Here is a 19487-nt window from a genome sequence, read left to right as displayed (position 1 = left end):
AAAATAATTTAGATTAATTAATTTAATTAAACAAGGGGCTAAACAATAAAGGTTTACTCCTGAGTCCTGTATTTGGCACATTGCCTATCCCCCCCCCCCCGCTTCAGTCATTCAGTGTTAATGATACCCTAACAAAATGTAATAGGAAACAAAAGGTTTTCTAGGCCTTTCAGGCTATAGTTAAAACAAAGAAAAGAAAAGAAAAGTAGCTGAAAATGCTTTATGAAATTTTGGCCCATGTGAAATCTTGTTACTTTGCCTTAATGCATACCTAGAGATAAAGGGTTGTGGCCTAAGCTACAATACAACTTGCAATATCATTTATGTTTGAACCAAATTATTGCTGTACTGTCCCAGTGTGAAACACAGCTATATATCTTATGTTCTGCTAGGGAACAGAAACAGTAGTGAGTTAACTATGGTTTTTAAAATATCCTTTTGTTTTTTACTTTGTAAGTATTCTGTGAACTGAATTTTGTTTTTGTTTTTTAAATAGACTTGAAAAGTCTCCCCCATGAGGATACATTAACCTTTTCTGTGTAACCTTTCAGGAATATGTTTTGTCATTAGCATGTTTTTGTCCTTTCTCCCCTAAAACTTAGATGAAGAAACTAGTTCTGTTTGGTAGCATACCAAGGTTTAAGCCTTGAAAATTACTACAGTTAATTCCAGTGGGCTTTTATAACCATAACTCTTAAGCATGCACAACTGCCTTTGCAAACCTGGGCTCTGAAAGTGCTGTTGTCAAATGAAATAAACCAAAGAGTAGACATACCACTTCATCCTTGCAAAGCTGACCAATCAATTTAACTGTAAGTGTTTCTCTTCTGCCGTTGTAAAATCAGTTCATCTCTTTGTCTAAGGGATGTGTTTTGACAAACTTCACAGTTTAAAATTGGCTGCCCTACCCACAACACATTTGCGCTGATGGGCGCCTCCACTGACTTCCAAGAGCTTTGAAGCATTAAGGAACACAAGAGCTGCATTTAATTTAGTTAAGAGAACTCAATATTTAAAATTGCTGTAGTGTGCAAGGACTTCAAAACTGGGGTCAGAGTTTCAGTGCATACTAAGGAAATGCATCATACAGACCTGTGGCTCAACAGAGGTTAGTTTTCTTAATTTTAGGAGAGATGACAGTTCCCACACTTCCATTGGCATTTATTATTATAAAGGTTACTACTCGCAGTGTTGTTCAAGCTAGGCTATTTATATCACTAAAAAAACAACGTGAAGGGAAAATCACATAGGGAAATATGAGACAAGTAAAAGGTTTAGTACAGAGAAAGGACCTCCCCATCCTTTTATACAGTGTATGTAGGCAACCCAGCAGTGTGACAGTGGATGTGCTGGACCGTTGCCTTCCTCAATAATGGAGTAGATGAGAGCCAATGAACTGAAGCCCAATTGAGATAAGACTGAAGCACTGTTAGTGCGTGGTTCCTTAGACTGGATGGATGGTATACTGCCTGCTCTTGATGGGGTTACACTCCCTCTGAAGGAACGGATATGCAGCTTGGGGTTCCTCTGGGTCCATTGCTGTCACTTAAGCCTCAGGTGGCCTCGGTGGTGCCTTCTATCACCTTCAGCTGGTGGCCCAGCTGTCCCCCTGCATGGACAGGGATAGCCTAACTTCAGCCATCTGTGCTCTGGTAACCTCTAGGTTAGATTACTGCAGCATGTTATATGTGGATCTGCCTCTGAAGACGTTTCGGAAACTTCAGCTGGTGCAGAATTCATCAGCCAGGTTACTTGCCTGGGCAAGGCTGTTTGAGCATATAATGCCAATCCTGGGCCAACTCTAGTTTCTGGGACCAGTTCAGAGTGCTGGTTTTGACCTAGAAAACCTGAAACAGCTCAGGACCGCAATACTTCAAGGACCGCCTTTCCCCAGATGAACTGACCCAAATCCTGCGATCATCACCTGAGGCCCATGCTTGTGTGCAGGTACATGAGAATGGGCCTTTTTTGTGATGGCTCCCAATTTGTGAAATGCTCTCCCCAAGGAGGTTTGTCTGGCGTCTTCGTTATACATCTTTAGGTACCAGGCAAAAACACTTCTCTTCTTTGGCTAATTAAACAAACTTACGGCCTTTTAAACTGGTGTGTGTGTGTGTGTTGTTTTTGTTTGTTGTTATGGTATGTATTTTCTCAAAATAAGTGAGGAGAAACACACATTTGGAGGTGGAAAGATAATCAGAAGGTCAACTAGAAACCTCCCTGACTTGTGAGTTTTCCATGTGTAGGATGATGTTGTCTTCTGTTCATAGCTGTCAACGTTTCCCTTATTCCGAATAGGATTCCTCGCAAGAAAAGGGAAAACTTGACAGCTATGGTTCTATTCAATTTTGGTACTATTCAGAGTAAACCCATGTAAATTAATGGACATGACTGATTTGGGTCCATTAACTTGTTTGGGTCTACACTGTATAACTTTCTTGGATACAACCCTTTGTGGCTCTAGGTCACATTTCCCTGTGTGCATTGTGAAATTTTATGGTCCTATTCAAACTTTAAGGGTAGATGTGATATTTCCCCCCTCCTATCCCCGTAGAGGTGTTCAGAAGAATGTGTGAGGCCTCAAAGATGGCAAGAGTTTGAGATGGAAAAATATCTGTTTCAGCTCACTTAAGTTTCTCCTTCCAATCTTACATTTTGTTCTCCACATTTATGCAGTCAGTAACTTTATTTTTTAAAAAAACACTTTAGCATAAATTTCTCCTAATAAAAACAATTTTGTATGCAGTTTTGATTAATACACACATTTTTGGAACACTATTCCCTAATATTAGGCATTTTTGTATGTACTTTTCACTAACATATGTATGTCTTTTTAGGCACGTTTCCCCCGAAATATGCATTTTGGTACATGTTGTTTGGGGGGAAACTGCATCACAAAATCCAGACAACTGAATTTTGAAGGATAGCTGTGTTTTAATGCACATATTGGTGTGAGAAGTGTGAATTAAGTTGGGTTTGTTTTTTTGTTGAAATAAAAACAAAACCGAATTTCCATCCCTAGTAGGGTGTGAGCACATGCTGGCGCTGCCCCATTGATATAGGCCCTGCCTTTTCCTCTCCCAACCTTCGTACATTGAGCAGAAAGGACTGCAGAGAGATTTAAACTGTGATCAGTCAAATGTGGTTAGAATCCTCATTTCAGTCTTGAACACAGTTCTGTGGAGAGGTTACAACCGAGTTCAGCAGATTGTGGTTAGAATTTCCCTCCAGACCTTCCTGCTCAGGGGTCCCTGAGAAGTGGGGACAGATCACTTTGCATGCACCTGCACTTTAAGTTTAAGTTTCAGTACTCCCTCTTTCTTCATCTCTGCTTAGTTCATTGCTGATACATCATATAAAAACATGTGATTACAGACTGGCAAGTATGCTCGCCACATCAGGGCTGTTCAGTGAAAGCTAGTGAAACAGTTGTTCTGTGATTTAGGCTATTTAAGGTCTAGATCAGGGATTGTCAGCCTGGTCCCTACCGCCCACTAGTGAGTGTTTCAGGATTATGGGTGGGTGGTAGGTGGCTCTATGGCACAAGCTGAATCCTCCTTCCATTGAGCACTGGTGGGCGGTAAGGAAATTTTACCGCCTAGAAAGATGCATTAGTGGGTGGTAGGTATAAAAAGGTTGACTACCTGTGGTCTAGATAGTATTTGTACACCAATATTACAAGTGATGGGGCATAGTAGTTGTAATGGGCTTTTAATTTAATACTGAGGCTGTACAATTCGGTTGAAAATTATACCTTCAAACATTTCCCCCTTATCTAGTATTTTTTTTTATATTATTTGCCGATGACCCTGAACATCCCTGGAAGATGTAATGATTTATGAGAAGAGATTAGCTGTACTTGCAGCAAAAAGACCTCCTGCTCATTTTACAGTCTCATACTCTGGAGAGACAAATGAAGCTTCTAATGTTGAACAGAAAGAGCAGAACTGGGAACAGTTTGTTTATCTTCCAATCAGATGATGATCAGAAGGTTGAAGGTAGCAGTGTTGCAAATAATATATTGGGGATAGGTAATATCTCCTTCCTCAATCCTGTTTTATGTTTTCCCCTCCTTCATTACCTTCTCCTGCAGTGTAGCTGTTACAGATCTTACACATCTTTTGTCCTAAATTGGGGTGGGGTGGATTCGTGTTATTACTTGTAAATACCTGATACCAAAGGAGTGAGTCTTTTTTTTTGCATTTGGCCTTAAAGCTGGAAGTCTCATAGGGATCTAGGGATGTACTTGACTATCCCAGTCTATGTTCTCTGTTTCCCTTTCTCTCTTGCAGAAGACTACAAATGCAGCCACAAGACCTATCTTTTCCCTATACGAATCTCTCTTTTAGACAAGAAGGTGAAGAGAATAATTAATGTTATTGTCTGCTTAATGATATTGTCTGTTTCACCTGTTTAGGAATGCTTGGACCTCTAAGGGTGCTGTTGCTTCGGCAATGAATCATTCCAGAATGAGAGCTTATATGGGAGTTGGAGGCTCCCTTTCCTGGTTCAACCAGGCCTTGATCTGGTTGGCTGGTTATACACACATCCTTCTTTCTCTGAGTAACCTCACATTAAGCTGGCTGGGTGCTTCACTCACAGCCCTGAAACTCCTACTGGGCTTGCCATTTGCTCTCCTAGGGAGATGACGGGGTCCAAGGCCAGGAAGCTATGCAATTGGTGTGTAGTTCTCTGATCTTGGAGTAGGGAAGATGGCTCATCAGGATTTCTGGTTGCTTGGAGATCTGCTAGGGGTGGGGTCCTGTTCCCCTTACTATTCTTCCTAGGGGACTGCAGATTTGAGGGCTGGGGAGGGCTAAGCCTTGCCATTTACCCAGTCAGGGAAATAATATAGCATTTAATTATTATTTTTCAGCATTTACATATTGCCCAATTAACCATGTTCTCTGAGTGGTCAACAAATTTAAAAGCTGTGAAATACAATTAGAAGCAAAATGAAAACCAATCTGTATCTATGCTCCCTGCCTTAGTGGTGTGGCTGCTTATGACTGTCAACCAGATGAGTTACTAATTACAAGCGAACAATAATTATTTTTAAAAATTTAAAAATATTGTCACTTTAGATGCGATTATTTTCAGCCTAAGGAAGCTTGTCTATTGGGCCAAGCACTGACATATTTTGAAACAATCTGTTTTAGTGAGATAACACACTGTAATGTAGAAAGAATAAGTATTTTAACTGAGGAATCAGTTATTTGCATCCAGCTGAGTGACCACTGAGATTTTTTCCTCAACTGGAATGTCGCTCTGCCCCCTGCCAAGTTGGATTGATCTACAGTGATGGGTTAGCAGTTTTCTAATATTTAAAAAGTAATTAGTAGACTGTTGGCACAAGGTTGATAAAAATGATGATTTAAAAAGTTCAGTTGTAAATCAATATTATAGTTAGGTTTTCAGCCTTGATACTAATCTAGCAGAGATTCAGAATACTGTATGTGTTTTGCTTTTCTCGTTGTTTTGAGTGAAAGTTGAAATGTTTTTTAAGCCAAGCAAAATTTCATTTTAGTGACATGTGATATGTTTTGTCTAGCTGCAATTTAATTACCATCTACTTAAGAGTTTGTTTCTGTTGATTTCAGTAAAAACCAATTGAGTGACATATTTCCTGCAGGTGGTTTGTAGGCCAGCTTGTTTCAGTTCTTTCCCCGTAATAGTATTTCACCGACTAAAAGACCGGCCTATCCTGTTCATTTGAGTAGTTACCTGCTTAAAGTTGCTTAAACTTGTCCAGAACTGATGCCTGCTTGAGCAATCCCAAATGTCCCAGGAACAGCAGATGATGGGCCGCTGCATCCAGCAGATCTCTCTCACCACAGTTCGAGAGGGAGGTCCACAGGGCAAGGTTTCCTAGTAAAACTATGGAAAGGTTAGCCATTGTGGGTTACTCTCCATATGTACTCAGAGCTCTGTGGAGGCATGGACATGGTGTGTCAAGACAGAGGAACCATGGATCTGCAGCAATCTAAGCCTACTCAATCCCTTGGCATACCTTCAGAGAGACCCCTGGATATATGCCGGTCATTAAGCTAGTATATTTAATTCTCTTACATTGCTGTCAATTTTTGATAGCAGTATTTTTGCTTCAATTACTTTTGTAAGAACAGAGACAATAGATATTAGCAGTATTTTCTGTGCCTCATAAAGGTGGCATTTAGGGTATTTTTCATGGTCTAGTACTTGTGCAGTAGCGCTGATGTTGCCCTTCCACTTTCAGCAGGGCTCTGTAGAGTGTATTCAGATCTGCATTTCAGAGGCCATTCACATCACATTTATGTGGGCCTCACTTTAAGCTATTTCATTAGTCCCGCCAATAGACAACAAAATGCTGTATTTTATTCTTTTCATGGACATTTCCATGACTATAGGAAATATAACATATGACCAGCCAGGCCTGTTGAGCAGAATTATGATGGATTTTTGCCTAGGTCCTTATACCAGTGCTTCCCACTAGTGATTATTAGAGAACTCTAGGCTCTGGTGAGGTGAGTTTTTGCTGTTTTTAAATCTCAGGCCCCTTTGCAAGTCACAGTTGCTGTGTACAGCCCATTTAAATTGCTTCACAGGGTTTATTACTGCTGAACTGTTGCTATGTCGTAGTTCATCACCCACATCCTGCAATTCATGCTTTTACAACTGTCCAAAAAGAATGATCCACAAGCCTCTCTTTATAAACAAATGTTTCATCATAATATGACATCTGTTATGTGAGATGATTTAAAACAGCCTCTCTATAGCAACTGTAAGGTGCGCAGTTGCCTTTATCTTCTTGCTGAGAGGAGGGCAAAGTTTGGTTTGATTTGCTTCTGCAGAAGGAAGAAAACAGAGATTTCACACCCAGCAGCAGCAGCAGCTGAGCCAAATCTCTAGCAGAGGACTGGCGGGAAGAAGCACTCTTAGTTTGGCAATGGTCCATGGCTTAGTAATTGAAAAACAACACCTTACTCTTGTTTTTATAATTTTGCCAGGCATATATAAACAGACTTTTTAAAAAATGGTGGTCATATCTTAAAACTGCAGAATTCCCATGAAAAGCTACTTTGATTCTTACAGATCTCTACAGACATATCTTTACTAGAAAGAACATTTTATGAATAGTTTTCCCAAGGGGGAAAGGGGAATTGTTTTTATGATTTCAACGTTCTTCATTCAGGGGAGAAGTCTGCACCCTAGACAGAAAGGAGTGGTGTTCTTACACGCTTCAGCTTCCTTTCTACAGTATTATGAAGATTACAATGTTGGGCTTTAAATTGTTTTGCTGTGTCATGAAATAAAAATGTAAAATAGAAATGTATGGCTGTGATGCTTCATACTCTTCAACTGAACTTGAAACGACCCAGATTGTGTGGTGATTCAAGATTCAGTTTTATTTAATTCCAAATGCAAAACACGAGAGGCTAAGGCATTGTCAAAGTTTGAATCTCTGATTCCTCTCATGTGTTTATGGCCACAAAATCTTTACAATAGACTTGCTTTTGGGAACAGAGTGCTGTCTTTTGTCTCTGGGAAAAATTGAGAGGTTGCAAATGAAAGCATAAAGAGGCCTCTTTATTCATGTCCCCAAGTCTTTGTTTCATTGGGCATTGTTTCAGTTTATAAGAGTTGTTTTAGCAGATATAGCGTGCTGGAAAGGCCGACTGATTCCCATGCACATCAGTGCAGGCTTGTTAAAATCCTGTTATCTACTCAGCTGCCCACCCAGGATTTATTTGTTTCAAGGGTAGTTAGGATGTCTGTTTCCCCCCCTCTCCTTGTTAGTTACATTGAGTTTGCTTATTAAATTATGGAATCTGACAGCATCTTGGGCTGAAGAACTGCCTCCCGCTCTGATTTTCAGGGTTTATTACAGTTGTTGTTTAAAAGCAGTACGTAGCATTTTCCAGAATAATTCTCTTATAATTCAGAAATCATGTGCATTTTGTTTAGCACAGTCGTTTGTCTATAGGTGCCTAAGATAATTGCAGTCAAATTTTGTGTGCAGCTTAATGTTCATATGACACCAAAATACTTGGGAAGTGGAAGTCCTCTGATTAAAAATGTTTATGGTAATGAAATGTACAATACCACCTAGTATAGTTTTTGACTCTGGTCACGTAGATCTTTTATTTGGCCTTCTTTCACTACAGAAGTGGGTTGTTAAATTGTACAATGTTGTATGTTTTAATGAGGTAAGAGCAGGAGACAGCATGGTTATTAATGTCATACTTGGCATTTAGGTAGATCAGCTATATTAAAGAAAGCCTCCAATTGATGGTATTAGCTACAAACAGTGTAAATGGCTTACTAGTGATAGTTCAAAGGACTATTTAAATTTTAAATGTCTGTCTGTAGAAACCTGCTTAGATTGGAATTGCTTAAGTTGTGCTGTAAGATGACACAGGAGTGGGTTTTTTTAACTGTTTAACTTAGATTACTGTTTACTCCCATTAATGAAAATGCTGCATGAAAACACTTTTTTAAATTAAGGGCTAACAGTTTCATAAAGACAACAAATCAGGCTTTCTTTGTGAACTGAGTAACTATTCTTCAGTAACTTTATAGCAAAGACGATTGTATTAAAAACATTTATTTGCAAATGTTTATAGAGATTTTATATGACTGCATTTATCCAATCAGACAAATTCAGAGTTGAGCAGAGCTTGAAATGTATTGACAGGTTTAGTGAACATGTTTTGAATTGGCCATTAAATCTCTTGAATGCCTCAGATTCATATCTGACAAACTTGATAATCAGTTTTCCATAACATTTATTTTTATTTGAAGAAATGAATTTGTTTTTTCCACAATTCTACTTCAGCCTGAATGGCTGTTTAAGCTGAAACATTCAGTTATATTGTGTATTATTTAGATCTTACTAGACAAGTGGGATTTGTTCCTTGCATCCCAGTTATCAAAAAGATTAACCCTTTGCCCCCAGAATTCTAATTGCAGCCATTTAGAAACAAAGAGGTTGTTTGTACAAGATAGTAGCAAAATCGGGGTTTATGCCAAGTGCAATGCTTCTCAATTGAATGGGGTTGCGAGTATTACATAAATTTTGTCTTGCATTTCAGGCACCTATAAAGGCAACTTGTGAAGAAGGCACATTATGCAAGACTGGGTTTCCCGAAGACGTTTACAATGCAGTCATATCCAGGGGAGTTCGTGAAGGGCAGCCTCTCCTAAATGGTACAGTTGCACGTGACATTTCGTTTCTTATTTCTTGTGCATACATTAATTCTAAGGTATATTGTTTGGATTCCTTAAATAACACAAGAACCCTCTTTTACTTCAGTAATATACCAGATATATACTACCAGATGTAGTTTTGGGATTCAGTTAGATAGAAATGATTGACCAAAGGTTTGCCATTGAAATACCTCTTCCAGAGTACTTTTCCACAGAACTCATTGTGAGATGGCTTGCTTCATTGCAAGACTTTTCTGTTAGCCCTCTTGATAAAGTCATTCTCGATTTTGTAAATTATAACAAGGACCTTTCTTATCCTAAATAGGAATTGAAATTTTATTACAGAAAAAGATTGTCCCCAAATCAGTTTCCTCCCTGTACCAAAATGTGCTTGCTATGTGGCAGGGGTAGTGTTCATAGAAGGATAAAATAGTATAATATCTATGTTCTCATCTCCCCTCACCCACTTTTCTCGTTCTGAGTGTTTTTTGTACATGTGAAAGCCTTTTACCAAGCTGTCATATGATTTGTGAAAGCTACCTACTTTTTAAAAATTCCCTCTATCCTTTTTCCCCAAATGGCATAATAACCGGAATGAGAACAAAAAGATAGGCGGTTCCCATTTCTTCAGCCTTCAATGCCATAAAAGCTGGCAGAAATCTCAAGAAACACAAAAATATTAAAATTGTTTATTTATTTCTGTTCTGTGAGAAACATATATTGTGTGAAATATATTGCTAATACTTTACAGCTAGACAGATTTTTCTATACAAAGAGAGAGGGAGAGAGAGAATTTTAATTGTCAGTAGAGGGCCTCAGAGTAAGAAAAATGTATTAATTTTGTTGTTTTATAAGCTGTGAATATCATAGAAATTACTTTGCAGCTAATTTAGAAATTATGGCGCTGATCAAGAGGATTAGTTTCAGTGAGTTTCAAATCTATCTTAAATAAAAACTAATTTGATTCTATCCATTGTTTCTTTCTTCTACAAATATTGCTGCATAGATCAAGCCATTAACATAAATGAAAAAGATTTTTTTAAAAAAATGGAGCCACAAATCAAACTGATCCTTGAAACAAAAGCTTTCTTCTGTATTTAACGTATTCTATTCAACAGTGTCTGCTCATAATTATATTTTTACAGACCTTCCTAGTGCTTTCATAACAATAATTGAATCTCAAATGCAAGAGGAATTTATTGGTTTTAGATTATTAAATCCTGACTTTAATAAAGTACTTCCTTGATTCATTTAAAGCAAGGAAATAAATTCCATATATTTGGTTCACTAATTAGTAGGTTTCAAAAATGATAAGACAACTTGGAATATTCTTCAAAACTAGTTTCTTGATATTTGGAATTGTGTTGCTGTTTCTATCTTTAACTATGAATTGCTGGAGTTCAATTTGGTAGTGCAATTAGCTGCAATTCACACCTATCATAATAGACAAAACAGCAGTTTCTTCCCTGTTTTCAAAAGAATGTTTCCTGATGATTTTGTTCACATTCATATATGAGTAAGTATAAAATAATCCTCCCTCTTAAGAAGACTTGCAGATAATTTGCCCAGAAAAGTAACTAGTTCACAAAAAGTACCACACACTTCTGCTAGTAATTTGTTACCTAAAAGAAAAGAGCTGTCACTTTGGTAAAGTTTCTCTTCCAAGTCTTCTAGAGGTATTCCTACTTGCCCTGTGGAGAAAAATGTTTGTGAAGGATCTGAACAAAGGAACTGCAGATAAAGTGTGAAATCTTTGTTTCAAGAAGAACTTTGAGATTATTTACACTGATCCCAAGGGAGTACAATCACAACGTGTTTGTTAAATTCTTTCAGTATATAATAACATTGTAAAGACAAATAATGAAATATCTTAATTTAAATAAAAAAGAGGGGAAAACAATCACAATATGCTACTCATCTAATAGTTAATATTCTACTATTATACAGACATAAAGCTTAACATTAATCATTATATCTGCATACGTAACCATGGCTGAATAACTATTGGCCACAACCCAGAATATGAAGCCATAGTTTGAAGGGGGTTGGCATTGGGTTATACTCAGAGTAGACACATTAAAGTCAGTTAAGTCTACCCTGAGTATATATCAACCACTAGACAACACAGGAATTCATTTGCAATATACAGAAAGTGAATATTACAAGACAGTTTTTAATTTCTTTTCTATTTGAATCTGTGTGTATTAGTTTTAAAAAAAACTTCCTGGGGCATCATGTTTGTTTGTTTTGTTCACTACAACTTCCTTAGTCAAATTATTTTAATGGTTAATTCTCTTGAAAGTACCGACATGCTTGAAAGCATATCATTTGCTGGTTTTACATAAATGTACAGGCTATCATTGGATGGCTTTGACTTAAAATTTAATTACACTGTCATTTTGAAGTACTATTGTTGTCAAAAGCCCATTTTCTGGTTATTAAACTAGATGCATGTGACAATAGAAGTTAAGCATGCTTTGTGTTGTGCTCCCTTTTGAGGGTGAAAAGCTCTGTGGGCCAGATTCGGAACCCTGTATTTCCCTTGATATTGTTGGCGTATATCTAGATTTACACCAGCTCGAGATCTGAATTCTGCACTTTAATTGTTATGGATTTTCTGTGAGGGTTGAAGCTTTTTAAAGATTTTTTTTACTATACTGTCAGTTGCCTGAGGTATAGAGGTTTTATTATCCTCTTAGCCGGCATTAAAATACAGTGACTGAGGCAAGAGACTCACAAAGTGACCAAACTTTTTTCATTTGTTTTCTGTTCTTTTTGTTGGATTTTAACACATTAGGGAAACACTAATTTGTTTCCCTTCAAAACAGAAAACTCTTAAGGTTATACTTGCACTGTGAAATGTTAGAGATCTGTGTCAGATGCTGCTTTTGCATGTCTCCTCAATACGGCTGCAAACCTATACACACTTACCTGGTGGTAAGTCCCATAGAACTCAGTGAGACTTCCTTTTGATAAATGTATAGGGCTGCACATTAATTCAGTTTATGGGTGCACAAATCCCAGTTCTCTGTTGCAGTGCAACAGTTACAGAAAACGCACCCAAAGAGCTCTACCAGACAGCATCTCATGTAAGTGTTAGATAATTTGTTGAAAGAAAGCAGTTCTGTTGCAACTCTTACAGGAGGCCTAGATAGGCAGGGAGAAAAATAGACAGCAAGAATAGAATAGAATAGGCAGACTCTTAGAATAGGCAGAATAGAATAGAATAGGCAGACTCTTAGACAAACCGAGAATCTGGCTGTTGCTTAAGCAAAGATGTAGGCCATACTGTTTTGCCAGTGCGGGGGGAATCAATAGATTTCCTTGGTATATGGGGTGTTGCTGGAAGATGAAACAATAATACAGCTGTTTCAAACACTACTGCAATTCTGAATGGGTTGCCAGTAGGGGCAGAAAGATAGAAATCTGGTGACCACCGTTTCCAATCCCCTTTCACTAAACACATAAGGATGACTCTGCCTATTTCTCGTATGTCAATCTTCTTCTTCTTCTTCTTCTTCTTCATCATCATCATCATCATCATCATCATCATCATCATCATCATTATTATCATCTCAGGCTTACAACTTCTTTTTCAACTTTGCTGCTAGTTAGAAGACACAAAATGGGCAATGATTCTATAGTCGACTCACATCCTGATCCTAAAACATTTCTATAGAGTTGAAGTTGGGACTTACTTCTCAGTACGCATACTTGGGCTCTCAGGCATTGTGCTTTCGACTTGGTAGCTTGTTCTCAGATATTTTACCTCTAAAACGAGCTTTTTTGTTGTTTAATAATGAATCTGTGAGTTTTAAGTCTGCATATCTATATTTGATTACTGGTAGTTTATGGTTTACATCTACTTACAATCTTCACATGACCTTCATAAGGTGCACTGGCTTATGTTTCATTTCTGGATTCATTTGCAAGGACTGGTATAGCTATCCAAAACCCCTTACACTTTGGGACCAGTTCCTTGAAGGATTGCCTGTCTCCATGTGTGCCTCTCCTTACACTAAGATCCTCTAAGATCCTCCACTAAGGCCTTTATCCACATTCCTTTCCCATCTGAAGTAGGTACAGCAGGTGCCTGCCAGGGAAGCAGCCTTCTCGGTGGTGGTGCCCCCAAAGCAGGTTGCTTTCTCCAGGGTGACTTGCTTGGTGCCTACGCCAGTGTCATTTTGGCGTCAGAAGAAGAACTTATTTTCTTAGAACCTTTAATTCAATTTATCTGTTTTGTCTACATGAGGTCTCTTGTTTTTATGCTGCTCCTTGTGATTTTATGGTTTCTAATAAATCTTTCTATGTTTTTAATAGCATGTTTTAAATTAAAGATAATTTGTTTTCAGATTTTATACGGGTATAAGTCCTTCAGAATTAAACAAAAATGTGTTGAATATAAGGTACATTGAAAATTACTACAGAAATATAGTGATCTTCCTTTTTGAGATAAAACTGAAATTTGCAAAGCAGTGAATAAAAGTTAAGGAGATGGATGTTAGAAAAACTCCTTTCTTGATAGTGAAGTGCTGTCAAATGTTTTATCTTAGGTACTTCACTGGTGGGCTTTCTGGCATTCGAAGCATCTAACTGATCACTCTGTTTGGGAAAGGAATTTTACTCAACATCCTATTGGTGGTCAGGAGTGGTTTTTTCCAGCTCTTATCACTTCCACAGCATATGATCAGGCCTGGAAGTTTGTCTCATCAAAGTATAGCTTATGACAGCTTTCTCATTGCTGATAGCAAATGTGCTCCACAAGCACATATAACCTGTTGGATTCCCCCCCCCCCACAACTCTTGTGGTATGCTAGGAATTAATGCAGTTTTATTGTTCTAAAAGTATCCCATGATTGAAGAAGTTTTCCATTTCAACACCACATTCTATACAGTTCAATGAAGAATTCCTGCACAGAAATCTTGCATCAGTTCCAGTGGCTATATTGGGTATCTATATCATAGATTCTGATATGCTTTTGTGCAGTCCTTTCGATTAATAAAATTATAACATCATGCTTACCTTTGATACAGCTGTGGCCCTGCAAATATTTGCCATGCATATTGCTTGGGTTACTGCAAATTGGTTATTGTAATGCTTTTTTAGCATACTAGAAAAGTTGCTATAGCATAAGATTCCACATAGTGTAAGTGGGTGTCCACTCAATTTAGCAGCACTTCTCCTTTATCTCCACCCCTTTGGAATCCTCTTCCCACCCCTAGATCTGTTCCAGAGGATTGGGGGACCCTCTAGAGCAGATTTTGTGGGGACTGGAGAGGGAAGAAGAGAAAAATCCAGTTGCCCAAGTGAATTTGTGTTGCGAAAGCAGACAGACATCATTGCTTTTTTGAGTTTCATTCAGATGAGTGAACAATGATTAATAATCACCTAACTGCTTTATATCAATATGAGTTGCTTGCGAAGTTTTTAATTTAAAAACATTTCTAAAATGGGAAACAGTAGTGTTCTATGACATGCAGTATTAGAAACTCACTTTTATGAGGTAGGTGCCAAATGGCTCCTTAAATCATGGTTATAGTTGCCAAAATGGAATGCCTAATTTGCATTTCGGGGCATAATCTCTTGTGAATAGTGGCTTTAAAAATAAAATCTTTTATTTAAATATGCAGATTTTTCACGAATCACTGGCTTATTATAATCTTAGCAAAAATGTAGGAGAGCCAGAGTATGTGTTCACAAAATTTCTGTGTAAAACTGTTGGTTTTCACATTGTGTATATAATTATATGTTCAGTTCTATCATTTAGATTTACAATGGGATCTTTTGTTGACTTGTCATCCTTTAACATCAAAAGACACAGAAATTACTAGAACTTCCTATTGAATGGGTTGTTTTTTTAAAAAAGTGTCTTAAAATACAGATTATAATACAAAAATAAAACCACATTCTAGCAGTAACTAAAAACATAATGAATCCATTAAATTAAATAATACTGTGTTAAAACATTGGATGTCATTCAGTTTGCGCTAATCGACTTGACTTCGTTGTTCTGAACATAGCTCATCGTTGTGTATCACCAATATATGTGTTATTGTAAACCATCTTAATTCTTAAGCAAGGGTAGAATGTAACTAGGGATGGTTAATGGATGGTTGGGTACAAATGGGTATTCTCATGTTGATACAGACTGTAAGGAAGACAGAAATTAAGCCTGTTCACATGAATTATTACTGGACTCATCCCCCATATTTGCAGGGCCATTTGTCACTTGTCCTCCCCATCACCACAAGGCCTCCCCACCAGTAGTTTCCCCGCCAACTCCCCCCCCCCAACTGCTATAACTTACTGGACCTTATCTTGCCTGGGAAGTTGTATTAAGATCAGTAGCAGCACGTAAGGGGATGGTGGAGGTTTGCCCATTTTTATGACCTTTTATTTTGCAGGATATATACATGGTTTTCCATATAAATCCATAATATCCTACCTAGGAGCTTCAGCTGAGCCAGCAGTTTGATAAAATAGAGCAGCCTCAAGTAGAGTAGATGAGAAGCCTCTGTGGAGAGGAAAGCATGACTCCATGCGAGATGAGGGCCCTGCCAGATTAACAGCTACAGGGGGTTGAAAGTGACCCAGGAGCTGAGCTTGTAAGACACTCATGTTGAGCGGGTGGCCAAAGAAATCCAGAGTGTGGATGGGCAGTGGAAGGGGCTGGGACTGTGAAGAGATGCAGTCAGTAGCTAAAGGCAAGGGGCAAGACAATGCCTTGGAGAAGGGCAAGCCGGCAGAAGCTGAGGTGCTGCGTCTTCTGATTGATTTTTCCATTCACTGGGAGCCTGCTGTGGAAGAGGGGAGCGGTGCAGGAGGAAAGGCCTTGCGAAGGAGGTGGAAAGTGTGTTGGGAGAAGAGTGAGCAGGCTGAGGAGCTGTTTCTAATTTGTTTCTCTATCCCTTGGGAGAGTGCTGTGGAAGGAGGAGTGCAGGAGGAAAGTGCCTCAGAGGATGGAGATGAAGATCTGCTGTTTATAGAGCTCTTCACTCCGTGTGTGTGTGTGTGTGTGTGTGTGTGTGCATGCATGAGCGAGAGGAATCAGTGCCTGTGGAGATGCCAGAAGAAGAGGAGCAGCAGAAGGAATTTGTGCACCTGAGTGTGCACCAGTGCCTGAGGAAATGGTGGCAGAGGAAAACCCGAAGGAAAAGCTGGAGCTCTGTGTACATGCACCAGGGAGGCAGCCAGCATCTGCTGAGTTGAGTGAAATAAAACCCAGTAATGACCTTTCATGTCCCTATACTAGGTTCATCCCTTAAGCAGGCCCCAGCAGCCAGGGTCACTCAGAGTCCCATGAGTTTTGGGGGCAAGAGCCACTGGGGGGGTTACTTGTATTTGTTTGGGCCCATGAGATTTATTTGGAGTAAGCTTAGAGGGGGAATCCTGGTCGTCTTTTTGGGTGAACTGGGCCAGCTGATTGTGGGAAAAGTGCTCCAATATAAAGATTTGTGGTCGGATTATGATCAGCATCTTGGGGCAGGAGATTAAGTGGACTGGCCCAAGGGTGGCAAGAGAAAGAAAGAAAGAAAGAAAGAAAGAAAGAAAGAAAGAAAGAAAGAAAGAAAAAAAAGTCTCCACTGTCCTTCACTCTGAGGAAACTGAACTCTTGAGTAAGTGCCTGGAACCCCTGAATTCTTGTACCACTCAGATTTGGGTGGCATGCTGCAAGTGAGAATTGACTTCTCTCCCATATGAAAAGCAATGCCAGTTAATTTCTCTTTCGTTTTATGTTGTGTTGTGAACCACTACAGTATTCTGCTTTTCAGGTTCATTGTAGACCACCACATTTTCTTGACTTACGTAATTCTCTTCTTGTAAGCCGTCACAATGGATACATAGACTGAAGAGAAAGGGGCAGGGGTCCACACATTATGGATACCCAGCAATTATTTTTAGGGACCTGTGAAGTATGGCATTTTTGCTCCCTGTTTCACATGCATTTTATATCTCCTGCCTCACATGATTGCTGTATAGAGGGAAAAGGATGGGCAAGGGTAGTACATTGCTAGTGTATTAGTAGCAACTCTTCTCTTCCAGCTCCTGACATAGATTGGTCCCAATACAAGATAGAGCCTGGTACTATTTTGGAAGAGGCACTCTTCACAACTATGTTGCTAGGAGCTTTTTTTTTAAAGGTTATTACACCTGTCATGAAATATAGAGGACACTTTCTCTGCTGTTGAGCAGAATTAAATGTATAATTGCCACTGGAATCTTGACCACAGTTGTAGAGTACTGGAAACAGACATTTTGTGAGGCAGAATGCTGTAACTCGATAGTGAGACCTGGGAGTTTGTGATGGGTGTGGGTGTGGGTGTGGTTGGAAGGTGGTTTGTTTGGTTGTTGCTGTTGTTTTGCTTTTGTTGTTTTTAAGGGATGGCATCCAATTTCGTTGCACTTGTGTAATGTTGCACTAGTGTAATGACAATAAAGAATCTATCTATCTATCTATATCTATCTATCTATCATCTATCTATCTATCTATCTATCATCTATCTATCTATCTATCTATCATCTATCTATCTATCTATCTATCTAGAATGTAGGCATTTTATTAAATTAAAGCCTGAGCTTAGGCCAGCACAGTTTTTAATGATGCACTCCATCTTTCACTGACTTTATATTAAAAAACAACAACGCACCGGGGTTTGACTAAGGGCAAAAGAAAGAAAAAAGTGTTGTGTTACTTTCTTGTTGAGTAAGCCAGAACTGCATATCATGCATGATCTGGCAAACAGTTCAGGGTTTAGTTGGACTAGATCAATAAATTCAGATCCCTTTGTTTAGTAAGATCGATGCGATGTAATGAAGTCTGTGCTCCAATTCCCTGCTAAGGATCACTGCAGGGGATAGGAAGGTGTCTGTTTCTGTGTTATAAAGTACAGCAAACATTATAGTGAATATTTTTTGTATTATATAAGGATTGGACTGCACTTTTATTTTTCTTCTTCTCCAGTTTTAGAAATCCCCTTTAGAAATCCACTTGAAGTGCCCTAGGAAATGAACTTTCATTTTTATGACTTTTCTTTTGCAAGATACATACATGCCTTTCCATATAAGCCCATGAAATCCTACTTGCTTCAGAGTTCTTGCCTTTGTTATGTTGACGGGGTATTATAAATCCTTTTTTGAAAAATCCATTTTGAAATTAAAATGCATACTTGAGGGAAGAGCATTGACTTTTAATATAACCCCATATTCTAGGCATGTTTTTGATGTAAAGTTTGTAAGATGAGCTTCAGTCGCTGTTGCAATGCAATGGAGCCAATGCCTAATTTAAAAGTAAAATATCATACTTTTCCGTGTATAAGACTAGGTTTTTTAAAAACTTTAAAATACATTTAAAAATCTGGGGGCGTCTTATACACGAATAGTGCATATGCCCATTTTCTAAATTTGGAGTCCCCAAAAGTAGGGGGCGTCTTATACATGGGGGCATCTTATACACGAAAAAATTCCTTCCAGCAGTACCTTAGAGACCAACTAAGTTTGTTACTGGTATGAGCTTTCGTGTGCATGCACACTTCTTCAGATAGCATTGTTAACACTGTTTCTCCTATGACCTTATTTCCGGAATAATAGTCATAATAAGCTGGTGGTTGTTACCTGAGGGAATGGGTGGCATGGTTAGGAGGCCTCCAGTTCAATGCCTAATTAACTTTTGGATCCATGTCTTGAGCAGATAGGTTAGGAGGCACTTGAGTCTCTCGCCCAGGGGAAGGTGACTGTGAGGGTCTCAACTCTGGCTATATGCACCTTGGAACCATGGCATCTGGTTCAGCGTGCGCCTGCCCCGGATTTAGGGGCACCTGGTTTTCAATCCCAGGCTCAGAATCAGTTACCCAGTTTGGCTCCTCAGCTGGTTATTCTATAGCCTCTGACTCCATGTTATGATTGCTTGTGGTTCTCAGGTCATGACAGGATCCTTCATTCTTCTTTTTCAACTTGTTTTCTGACCTCTCTGTGTACTACATGTCCACCTGTTATCTGCGGGAGGGTTTTATGTCCCCATGGATATTTGGATCAAGAGAATCCAAGTGCATCACTTTTATTTATTACAATGGAAATTATGTTTTCCAAATCCCCTTAAAATGCAAAGAATGATTGTTCCTGGAGCTCAATGTCAGTGTGAAATTTATTATAGAAGACGCTGGAAGATACCTGAGAAGAATGTGGCAATAGGCTGGTTGGACTTAAAGAAAGGTTTTATGTGATAATTCAGTATGAAATTACTTTGCTGCCTCTTAGTGAAAGGAGTGTTCATTTTATTGCCATATGAATATGCAACAGTGTT

At 38.7% G+C, this 19487-nt stretch overlaps 1 protein-coding gene across 2 annotated transcripts in view; it reads left to right on the top strand.

Moving 5' to 3' along the window:
* The window catches only part of CDH2 (cadherin 2), a 117332-nt gene that overhangs the window by 9942 nt on the left and 87903 nt on the right, over positions 1-19487 (top strand). The window contains exons 1-2 of one of the 2 annotated variants that reach the window (XM_082234767.1): positions 4226-4357; positions 9072-9186. In XM_082234767.1, the coding sequence (XP_082090893.1) occupies positions 4241-4357; positions 9072-9186 (232 nt within the window). In that variant the 5' untranslated portion in view covers positions 4226-4240. Of the gene's footprint in view, positions 1-4225; positions 4358-9071; positions 9187-19487 lie in introns of those variants that run through there. The other variant, XM_082234768.1, reaches the window with a different exon arrangement.

Source organism: Podarcis vaucheri (assembly GCF_965113315.1).
Source record: "Podarcis vaucheri genome assembly, chromosome: 8".
NCBI lineage: Eukaryota > Metazoa > Chordata > Lepidosauria > Squamata > Lacertidae > Podarcis > Podarcis vaucheri.
Note: the sequence above shows the minus strand (reverse complement) of the source record. Positions and strands in the feature narration are given on the sequence as shown.